The sequence below is a fragment of the Arachis ipaensis genome, chromosome B10 (assembly GCF_000816755.2).
Source record: "Arachis ipaensis cultivar K30076 chromosome B10, Araip1.1, whole genome shotgun sequence".
Lineage (NCBI taxonomy): Eukaryota > Viridiplantae > Streptophyta > Magnoliopsida > Fabales > Fabaceae > Arachis > Arachis ipaensis.
The window spans coordinates 91,810,130-91,821,314 of NC_029794.2; the positions used below are offsets into that span (position 1 = coordinate 91,810,130).

At 38.7% G+C, this 11,185-nt stretch overlaps 1 protein-coding gene across 4 annotated transcripts in view; it reads right to left on the minus strand.

The window, feature by feature from the left end:
- Nucleotides 1-8,141, minus strand: part of LOC110267643 (glucose-6-phosphate 1-dehydrogenase 3, chloroplastic-like) — a 13,993-nt gene extending 5,852 nt beyond the window's left edge. The window contains exons 1-4 of one of the 4 annotated variants that reach the window (XM_021113440.1): nt 7,576-8,137; nt 7,100-7,194; nt 6,675-6,703; nt 6,371-6,461 (exon numbers count right to left, since the gene is read on the minus strand). In XM_021113440.1, coding sequence (XP_020969099.1) covers nt 6,371-6,461; nt 6,675-6,703; nt 7,100-7,114 — 135 coding nt within the window. In that variant the 5' untranslated portion in view covers nt 7,115-7,194; nt 7,576-8,137. Of the gene's footprint in view, nt 1-6,370; nt 6,462-6,674; nt 6,704-7,099 lie in introns of all 4 variants that reach the window. The other 3 variants (XM_021113438.1, XM_021113437.1, XM_021113439.1) reach the window with 3 other exon arrangements.

Genomic DNA, 11,185 nt, shown 5'->3' on the forward strand with positions numbered 1-11,185 from the left:
GCATCCTGCATCCTCCTCTTGATGATCCTGCTCATCGGAGGCCGGAGAGTCTGGAAGCGGAGGTAACTCAGCGCCAAGGGAGATGAGTGCCTGATCCATCCGATCCAGTCGGCGTCTGACATGGAGTCTCTCGCACTCCAAAAACCAAAACAGACGCTGGACCAGTAGGTAAGTGGGCTCGGGTGCTGAAGGAGGTGGGGCTGCTGTCGAAGAAGATGGTATAGGTGCCTCGACTGCCGCTCTAGCTCGAGAACGGCGGCTAGATGGGGGCTTCTCGTGTACCCATACACCCCAGGGAATAGTAACTTCCTTGTCATCGTCATCTGGAGGTGGTGGTGTCACGTCATTGTCCTCCCACGGGACATCAGCTAGCTCAGCTAAGCTAGTAACCAGTGTCGGGAACGGTAACAAGCCGCGAATATGAGCTCTCCACATGCTATGCCTAATCAGTCGGGGAAAATATACCGCCTTCCCCTCCATGACACACCCAATCAAGACTAGCATATCCATCGGAATCTCTGAAAAGTGAGTGGTAGGGAAGACATAGTGGGCAAATATTTGTTGCCAAGTCCTAGCCTCCCTAGTCAGATATGCAAATAGCATGCCCTTGGGCTTTGTGTTGCTCGAATCCATCACCCAGGAAGCATCTGGTGTAGCGATCACGTGCCTAAGCGCCTCATAGTCAAAAGTCATGGAGAGGAGAGCTACCTCTGCCTGCTGGTAGGCACATGTCTCAGGAGTACCAACTCTGCAGAGCAGTACATCCTGTAAGGCATCCTCAGTGATCATAATCTCTCTACCCCTCAAGTATACTAAATCCAAGTTTTGTAGGAAGAAGTTACAGTAAAATTCCTTGACCCACGAGATGTTAATCCGTCCCAAGTCCCTATCGACGAAATCCAAGCCCAGCTCAGAAATACGGGCGTTTATGGCACGCCTCACATCATTGGGAAGATTCAGCTTCTTCTCAATATTCAGATTTTTCTTTGCATAACGGGAAAGGCGTAGCTCGTAGTAGAGATTTGGAAACTTGGTTGGATCAGTGGATGGAAGTAACTAATTTTCTTTCTCCTCATCATTCAGCGGATTCTTAGCATAGTTAGCATATGGTGAGGGTGTAGAGGTCTTGGAGCGCTTCCTCTTTTTGGAAGCAGTGGCTATAGCCTTTACTTTATCCGACATCCTGAAAACATAGATAATATAACATAAGCCTATAGCCAAGTAGATACAAAGCACTCAAAGCAAAGCATATTCATGAAGTGAATAAAGGAAGAAGGTTTCTTGGAAAGCAAGCAACAGAATACAGAATTCAAATCGAACTTCAAACCAAGAATGCAAACCATGTCTTGCACATTATTCATTAATTGAGGTCAGAAAGCACCATATCCAAAAGAATGACATAAAGAGTTAGGTTGAAAACCAAAAGAAGTTAGTTGGTTAAACGAGTTAGAGTTAGAAATTAGTTTGAAAATTAGTGATATGGTAATTACTATCTCAATTTGAAAAGAGTGAACAAAACAATGCTGTAAGCACGTTCACAATCATGAATTGCAACAAGTCATTGATGATGAAATATGATATTGCTAGAAAGCAACTAATATGAAACAAACCATCAATCAATGTGAAGGATCACTAGTAATGTATAACTTCCAGAGAACTACAAGCAATGGTCAATCGAAAAGCTTATTCAACCATGCAATGCATAGAAGCAAATCAACATGAATAACAAGCAGGAATATGGAAACATGACCAAAGAACTTGTTCTTGAGGAGTTTTCAAAAACCATATAGGCAACAGAACACTAATTGAACAGAATTCATCAACTAGGGTTGTTACATTCATCCAACAAGATCAATATAAAAACTGTGGTTAATGAAAATCCGGCAGCATTTCAGCAGCAAATTGGCTAATCCCCAAAATTAAACAGTCGCAACAAATTCCATATGGATTCATTAACAATGAAGAACACAAAACCATATGTGAGTTCATATAGAAGCAGCAGACAGTCAATAGTTTAACAACAAAACAATTCAAACAGCACAAAGGGTATAAGCAGTCGCTACAATCAACAATTCCTTCACCAATTCATCATAAATGAGCAGCATTAACAGAATACATGAGCACAGGGCAATGCAGCAGAACAGAGCAGTTTCATATAGCAACAGAAAATCAAACAATGCCTAAATCCACTACTCAGCCCAGATTCGCTAACCACCTAAATCAAACCAAACTAACTAACTAGGCTAATTCTAACTACACTAACGTAATTAACAAAAAGTAGCGAAACAAAGTAAAACAGAGGAGAGGAGGAACCTGGGTGCAGAGATTGAACCGAGAAAAAGGAAGAAAAAAAGTGAAGTGAGGCGGTGAGAGGAAGAACTGGCCGGAGCAGCGCGGCTGTTGGGTTGCACCGGCAGCGATGGTGGTCGCGGCGGTTGGCACAGAGGCAGAGAGGAGGTCAGAGGAGTAAGAGAGAAAGGGAGAGAGAAGAGGGGAAGAGAGAGCGAGGTTATGGCGGCGTTGGCGACGACGGCAACGGAGCGCTCGCCGGAGGATAGCCGGTCAGGAGAAGAAGAAGGTGAAGAATGGTGGGAGAGGGGAAAATGGAACGTTAGAGGAAGAGAGAGTTGGGGTGCGCGAATGCGCTAGGGCTCACGTCTCTGGGGTAAGTGAGAATTCAAATCCACGCGTTCGCGCACTTTGCGCGTTTGCGTGGGTGGAAGAAATGGAAGAATGGCGCGAGAGCGCCCTACGCGCTTGCGCGTAGATGAAGAAATAGGAACGCGCGCGGATGCGCAAGGTGTGCGTCGGCGCGGATGTGCTGGGCTGAAGGCACAAAAGAGGCCCAGAGTTGGCACAACTCTCGGGTCCTTTGGCCTTGGTGATGCTAATACGCATCGACGCGCACGCGCACTGTGCGTGTTCGCGTGGATGGCTTGAACTTATTGGTTGGGCGCGGAGGCGTGAAGTACGCCAACGCGTGGACAGCGAAACAGAGAGGGGTGCGGACGCGTGCAGCGTGCGTTCGCGTGAGTTGAGTTGAGCTAGGGGCTTAAAGTTGGCCCAGATCCAGCGCAACTCTCTAGAATTTGGCCCAGAAGTTATAGCAGCGGATCGACGCGTACGTGGCAGGTGTGCGTACGCGTGCTTTTCCCTATAGCTGTATGGACGCGCACGCACGTAGTGCGCGTCAGCGTGGAAGGAATTGGGCTTAAGGCACAACACTGGCCTAAGAGAGGCCCAACTCTCTGGAATATGGGTGATGATGCATCCGCTCAGGGACGCGTGCGTGTACGGTGTGCACGCGCGTCCTCCCCTTTTTTTTTCATGCAGAAAAAATATGCTCAGGTGCTCCCTATACTGCTCGCAACTCTTTATTCAATCAACCATCATACAATTCACAAAAATGCAATTTGATATTATTCATCTACTACTAAACACAACATACACGTGACTAAGCTAACAATTAAATTGTACAAACAAATTATGTGAAACATCTACCTATAATGGCAACTCAAATCACTTATTAGGCAAATTTAAAAGAGAATGGAAAGAGTTTACCATGGTGGGGGTGTCTTCCACCTAGCACTTTTAGTTTAAGTCCTTAAGTTGGACATTTTGAAGAGCTTATTGTCATGGTGGCTTATGTTTGTACTCATCCTTTAATTTCCAAGGATCCTTGCTTCTCAATTGGTTGACAGAATTTCCAACCAAATTCACCATCCTTGGGCAAAGTTCTACCCAAGAAATGAGCTCCCATAGTTGGTTGACATGCTTCGATCCGGGATCCCATATCTTATTCTCACACCCATCTTCTAGTTGATTGTCATGATTCTTCCATCCGGGTGGTTGAGACATAGAATTCTCTTGAGTATACCAAGTCTTCCTCCTAGACCAACACAAGGTAGCATGCATCCAATCATAGTTCCCACATTTTGAAGCTTTGACCTCAATGAGCTTAATTCCAAACTTCCAACCACTACACAACCCCTTTCTACTCTTGATCTCACAAAGAGCCCTAAGTTGCCCATCCATTTCAATCAAACCATATTCAAGTGAGAAGGTGAAGCTTGAGGGTAGGAGTTTTATCCACTTGAACGGTGTGTTGGATGGTGACTTGGGGAGGAGGACCTCCCCACACTTGGACAATGCAAGGTCTACTTCCTTAAGCTCTTCTTTAGTTGTTTCCACCTCTTCGCAAGCTTTTTCAATTTCAACCTTTTTCCTTTTATCACTTGGTTTGGTGTTGTCTTCAAGAACTTCGATTTCTTGCTCATGGTAGGAAGGTGGTTCTTCTTGGTAAAGGTATGGAGATGATGAGTATTGAGGTGGTTCTTGGGAGTAATCTTGATATGGTTGTGGTGATTCTAGAGGTTCTTGCTCATAATGGCCATAAGAATATGGTATGGATGATTGGTTATATGATGGATATGGATCATAGGGTGGTGCTTGGTAATGAAAGGCTTGTGAGAATGGTTGAGGTTCATGTTGAGGATGAGATTCATAGGCATATGATGGTGGTTGTTGAGTGTCACAAAAAGAATCATCATAGCCATTGAATTGACATGTATTAGGATGGTAATTATACCTATAAGTATCCGGAGGTTGTTGCCAATAGGAGTGATCGATTCCTTGAGGCTCTTCCCATCTTTGTTGGTTCCATCCATGGTACATGTTGCCATTAAAATCCACATTTCCTACAACACACTTAGAACCAAACTCAAAGCCAAAGTGAGAATTCATAATGAGAGAACAAAATAAAACTAACAAAAATTAAGAAACAAACAAAAGATAGACCTATTCACAATATTCACATATGTACAATAACCAATAACACAACACCATTGCAAAATCCCCGGTAACGGCGCCATTTTGACGAACGAATTCTTGACGGTTTAGAATTTAGCTAATGAAGTCTCGTTGTGAAGTATAGTTTCCAAACCAATCAAGAATCCTTTCATACAAAAAGTTGTTTGTCACTAAAACAAACCCCTAAATATATAAACCGAAGTATTCAAACCTCGGGTCATTCTCCCTAGGAATTGTAATGAGGTGGTTTGTTATTGGTTGTGAGTTATTTTGGGGTTTTAAGACTTTGTACAAGAAATATAAATGGCAAAGAAAATAAACTAACAACTAACAAAGCTCTAGGCAAGATATGAGAACTAGAAATCCTATCCTAGTTACCCTCCTCAATTGTGATGAGAATTGTTCATTGCTCCCACTTAGTTAACCTCTAACCATGGAGGAAAGTCAAGTGGATGAATCAATTTGATTCCTCAAGACCTAATCAACTCCTAAAGGAAAGACTAGCTTTAGAGGCATTCAAATCAATTAGCAATCTCTAATTATCAATCAACAAAGGAATTAGATAACTCAAGAGTCACTAATCACTCTACCTAGGCCAAGAGAAACAAAATCTATACAAAAATCCAACCAAGCATTTCATCAAACACTCGGAAGGCACAAAAGAAAAGTGTAGCAAATCACAACAAGAATGAATTCTAACTACAATTGAATACAAAGAATTAACAACAACAACCAAGGAAATCACAATTATCATGAATTACCTCAAATTGCATTATTGAAAGGGAATAAAAGAAACAACAATCTATTCAAAACAAAGTGAAGAATCACAAGAATTAAAGTACATAACTAGAGAGAGGAAGAGGAGAAGATTAAGAATTGGCAAAGGAGAATTGAATTAAGACATGAATTAAACCTAGATCTAAGAAGAGAGATTAACCCTAACCTAATCCTAATCCTAGAGAGAAGTGAGAGCTTCTCTCTCTAGAACTACTCTAAACTCAAGCTATGACTAACTTCTAATCTAAGTATTATATCTCCCCTTTAATCCTTGATCCTTTTATTCCTTTCTATCAGCAATTGGCACCAAAAAATGGGTTCAGAAAACCCCCAAATCGCTAGGCACGTGTTGCTTTAAGGAAGTCATGTGCAGACATCGACGCGTGCGCGCACGGTACGCGTGCGCGCACGGTACGCGTGTGCGTACCTGGCTAATTCCGCAATGTGCGCGCGAGCGCCTTGTGCGCGTGCGCGTGCTTGGCCGTGATCAATTCTTTGGCTTTTTGTGCTTCCCTCCACTTGCATGCTTCCTTCCTTGCTTCCTTTGATCCATGCCTGGCCTATTTCAATCTTGGAATTACTAGCAAACACATCAAGGCACCTTATGGAATCAAGGAGAAATCAAAATTCATCAAAATAAGGCCTAAAAAGCATGTTTTTACACTTAAGCACAAATACGGGAGAGATAACAAAACCATGCTAATTCATAGGTTAAATGCGAGAAAAGGTCATCAAAATACTCTAAATTCAATACAAGATAAACCCTAAAAATGGGGTTTATCACCAGCGCTGCAAAGTTTTCCTGAGAGTCATACTGACCAGAATGGTAGAAGCATATCTTAAGAAATTCATCCATCTTTTCACCGCAGTTCTCTCTGAAAATCAATAGAATAAGTTTTCATACATTAAACATGTTTCTTAAGCATGACAAATAAGGAAATCCCAATGGAAAATTTATTCTCCATTATGAACTAGTTGACAACTGAAGATGATTATAATCACACTGCAATAGAAAAAACATTAGTTGATAACATAAAGTAAACTTTTAAATAACCAAAATAACCTCTTAAGAAGATCATAGTTATCACCTGGATAACCGGAGAATCAGGTTCCAGTTCTGTCATAAAAGCATTGATAAGGGCAGAATTTAGTTGAAGTATTTCATCGAGCAGGTTGTGTGCTAGTAAAATAAAAATGAATTTTAAAGCAAACAAAATTTAAAGCTTTCAACAAAACAATCCACCACATAGTAAGATATAAAGCATGAGCTTTCATATTAAGAATGAATGAAAAATTGAAAATTACAAGCAACATTAGAAGTACCAAATTATATCACATCAAATGAAATAAAAGAAAAAGAACATAATCATTATCAGAAGTCAATGGTTGAATAGCAAAATTGAACATTTATAATGTAAGAATGGAAACAAATCAATAATCATGGATTCACTTTTTCTTTTCTTTTTTTGGAAGAATTAAAGCAAATTTGATATGGATAGACAAGAATACTCACAGTTAGTGTTGCCATAAATGAACCAAAGAATAACAAATTAAGAAGAAAATTGATGCTTCACTCACCAGGGCTTTCTCCCATAAATTTTCTGCCAACTTCATGAACAAATAGAACAAATTATCAAGAATTTAAAGAATGTACTTTACAATTTACATCTGAAAAGAATTCGATTGTTAACCACCAATTTAGAAGCACAATAGAAGCTGATATACAAAAGTACCAATTTAGATACATTAACCATCACACACACATAAAAACAAACACATGGTGCTCAAAACACAATAAGCTACAATTCCTGTCTCTCAAAACCCTAACAATCATACAATTAAGATGTCATGCTTAACCTTAATTATTAATCAAATTGAACCAGCAACACAAGAACAAATAGTAATTAATTATATTGTTATACCGCAAAAATAAAATAAAAAATTAAGGAAGGTACAAGAGAAAGGATGAGAGAGATCTATAGTACTTACAGAAGAACAGAGGAAGCAGGGGAGAGTTGTGCTTATTCTGTTTGTGATGGCTTGGATTTACAGATCTTCAATAGAGAGATGTCATCGAAAAAGACGCTGAGGGAGGCGCTGAGGATTTTGGCAAAGAAGACGCAGAGCTAGGATGGAAAGGAGAGGAAGCTGGAGGTGACATCACCGGAGGAGATTACCATGGGAAGAGATATGACCAAAGGAGGTCGTCGCCAGAGGATATGTCACCGGAGAAGATCCGAGATCTGAAAGGAGATCCACTATCGTCGTACAATGGGAAAACAAGGTGTGTGGCTTGGAACCTTTGATTCTGTTGAAGAGGAAGCGATGGTGGAGGGTGAAAGTGGCGGTAGCGATGGATTGAGCACGAGGACGAGGGAGAGATAGAAGGGAGATTGAGCGAGCCATCGTGTGTATATGCACAGTGTTTCAGTTAAGGATTGCACTTTTTCCTTTTATATATGTGGGATAATGGCGGTTCAAAACCGCCATAATCACCAGAACTGCCATTAAATACACAGTTAATTATGGCAACAACCAAAAACGCCATAACGTCTGGATATTATGGCGGTTCTTTAAAACCGCCGTAATATAAATGCCATTTTAAACCTTTTTTTTGTAGTGAAGGATTGGATCAAAGAAGTGAAGAAAAATTATGCAAGGTGGAGAATTCATGAGGAAATGTGGATTTGGTTAAGTCATGGCAACGAGTATGTGTGAGGAGGAATTCGCCAAGCCATGCGTACGCGTGACAAGCAGCACGTGACCAACTTAATGAACCACACTGGGGGCGATTTCTGCAGCTGCCAAAGCCCAATCCAACTCATTTCTGAAACTATTAGAGGCTAAATTCAAGATGGGACAAGGTGGAGAGCAATGAGGATAGTTTAGTAACATGCTTTAGGTCATATTCTAGAGAGAGAAGCTCTCTCTTCTCTCTAGAATTAGGGTAGATTTAGGTTAGATTTCTCTTAGGTTAGGTTTAATTCTTGCTTTGATTTAGTTTTTCTTTTAATTTCTTGTTGCTACATCTTTGTTGTTTTAATTCTTCTTGTTAATTTCTTATTTTAGTCACTTTTGTGTTTATGAACCTTTGTTGATTTTGATTTCCTTTAATGCAATTTAATGTTGCTTTCTTGCTTTTGGTTTAGATTTTATTATTTCTTGTTATTTTGCCATGCTTTCCTTTTATGCCTTCTAAGTGTTTGATAAAATGCTTGGTTAGATTTTAGAGTAGATTTTGGTACTCTTGGCTTGTGATTGAGGACTTAGGTCCCTTGAGATTATTGATGTCCAGTTCCATTGGTGATTTAGGGTTGTTAATTGGTTCTAGGACCAATTATGTCCACTTTACTTTCCTTCAATTGTTAGAGGATAACTAAGTGGAATTAACTCTTTGTAATTACCATGTTGTGGTCAATGGTCCAAGATAGGAAACCTTGACTCTTGATCCTTTCCATGTGTAGCTTTTAGCATTTACATTCTTTAGTTGTTAATTTCAATTTCTTGTTCATTAAATCCAAAAACCCCAAAATACTTTTCCATAACCAATAATATGCACACTTGATTGCAATTCATAGGGAGAACGATTCGGGATTAATACTCTCGGTTATTTTGATTTATATTGTGACAACCTTTTAAACTTTGATTGAGGATTAAGTGTTGGTTTGGACTATGCTTGCATGAAATTCCTTTGAGAAATTCTAGACCGACATTTATCCCACATCAAGTTTTTGGCACTATTGCCGGAGAATTGCATATGTGCGCTTGTTATTAGTTATTGTATATATGTTGATATTGTGAATAGCGTGATTTTTTGGTTTGTTTGCTAGTTTTGCTAGTTTTAGGACTTAGGACATTGCTGCAAATTTCTTCAAGAGTTAGGCATCAATTAAGAGAAGTTTGTGTTATTTTGTGACAGTCAGAGTGCTATCCATCTCAGTAAGAATATGACGTTTCATTTCAGATTGAAGCACATAGAGGCAAGGCATCATTGGATACGTCAAACGCTTGAGATGAAGTCATATGCACTTGAGAAGATCCATACTGATGATAATGGTTCAAATATGATGACTAAGAGTTTACCTGCAGTGAAGTTTGATTCCTGCAAAGAGAATGCGGACTTGGTGGAGTAGCCTAACCCCACTTGAGTTGATGAGGGGGAGATTTGTTGGTAGGTCTCCAACCTCAAGTGCGGCCCACACAACTTTAAAACAAAATAAATAAATAAGTGGCAAAAGCCACGAGAGATATAGAGAGAAGCTTTATTCATTTTGAATGAAAGAAAACGAAGCAGGGCTTCGATGGAGAAGAGAAGAAGAAATTTAGGGAAAAAGTGCATGTCATATTGATCAGATTAAACCGGTAAACTTGCTCTATTTCTTATGAAATTTTAGTATGTTATTCCTGTTGTAGAGATAACATTAGGATATAACTTGCTAGTTGTATTGCCTTCTCTTTTGTCTGATTTGAGATACCCACTTTGTGGAGAGTTTATGTTGATTCCATCAGTTTTGATGTATTTTGTTAATTGTTGAGATGTCCTAGTGCTACTAGGAAGACTGATTGTGTACCCATTATTTTGATAGTGAAAGATTTTACTGGACTAGGTCCCGTAGATTTTTTGTCCCTCTTTTCAGATTTTTTCACAATAAAATTCTGGTGTTTGATTATTTAATTTCTGTCATTACATTTGTTGCTTAGAGTATTTTTGGTATTACCTATTTAATTACACAGATTGTGGAAAAATTATTTTTGGTAATTCTGCTGTTAGATAAATTCTTATTGAACCTCAATTTTTCTAACAATTATGAATGCAAAGAAAAATAAAAAAAGCAGCGTTTAAGAAAACCCAGAAAGTAGAAAGAATTATATCAACAATAAATAGTTTGTTAAAGTAAAAGAACACATAAATCTTGTACAGAAAATATTTAAAAATACAAACATATTCAAAATTAAATGAATAATATAAACACATTTAAAATTAAGTATTGACACATCTAAATTATATTAATCTAACAAATTTTAAATTAAACAGAGTAATGCAAAAAGAAAATTATTAACATAAATACTTCAAAAAAACAAAAAACACTACGGACACATTCAAAATTATGTATAGTTAAAAGGATAAAATCTTTTATTAAACGAAAAAAAAAAAGAAAAGATAAAAAACAAAGAACTCTACTAAGAAAATGTGAAGGAAATAGTAGGGAAGAGGCATGTACAAGACGTATTTTTGGTACAGAGGAGGTGGGAAAGAAGAAGAGTGTGCTAAAGAAACGTGTTTCTGGCGTAGAGAAGGTGGCAAAGATAAAAATTGCGTTGACGGATGAGGCGGTGTGGAGGAGGAGTGTAATGATGGAGGATTTGGTGGAGATAAGGAGCTTCTGAATTTTAAAATTGTTTTGGGATATTAGGAATTGTTTGGAATGTATTATTGTTTTGGGATTTAAAACTTATTTGAAGGTAAATATCGAATTTTTGGATTTTAGTTTTTTTTTTTATTTTTATTTTAAATTTTTGAAAAATTAACATTAAATATGTTAAATTTGTTTGATTTAATTTTTTTAAATTAATATAATAAAAAAATGATTAAAGAAAT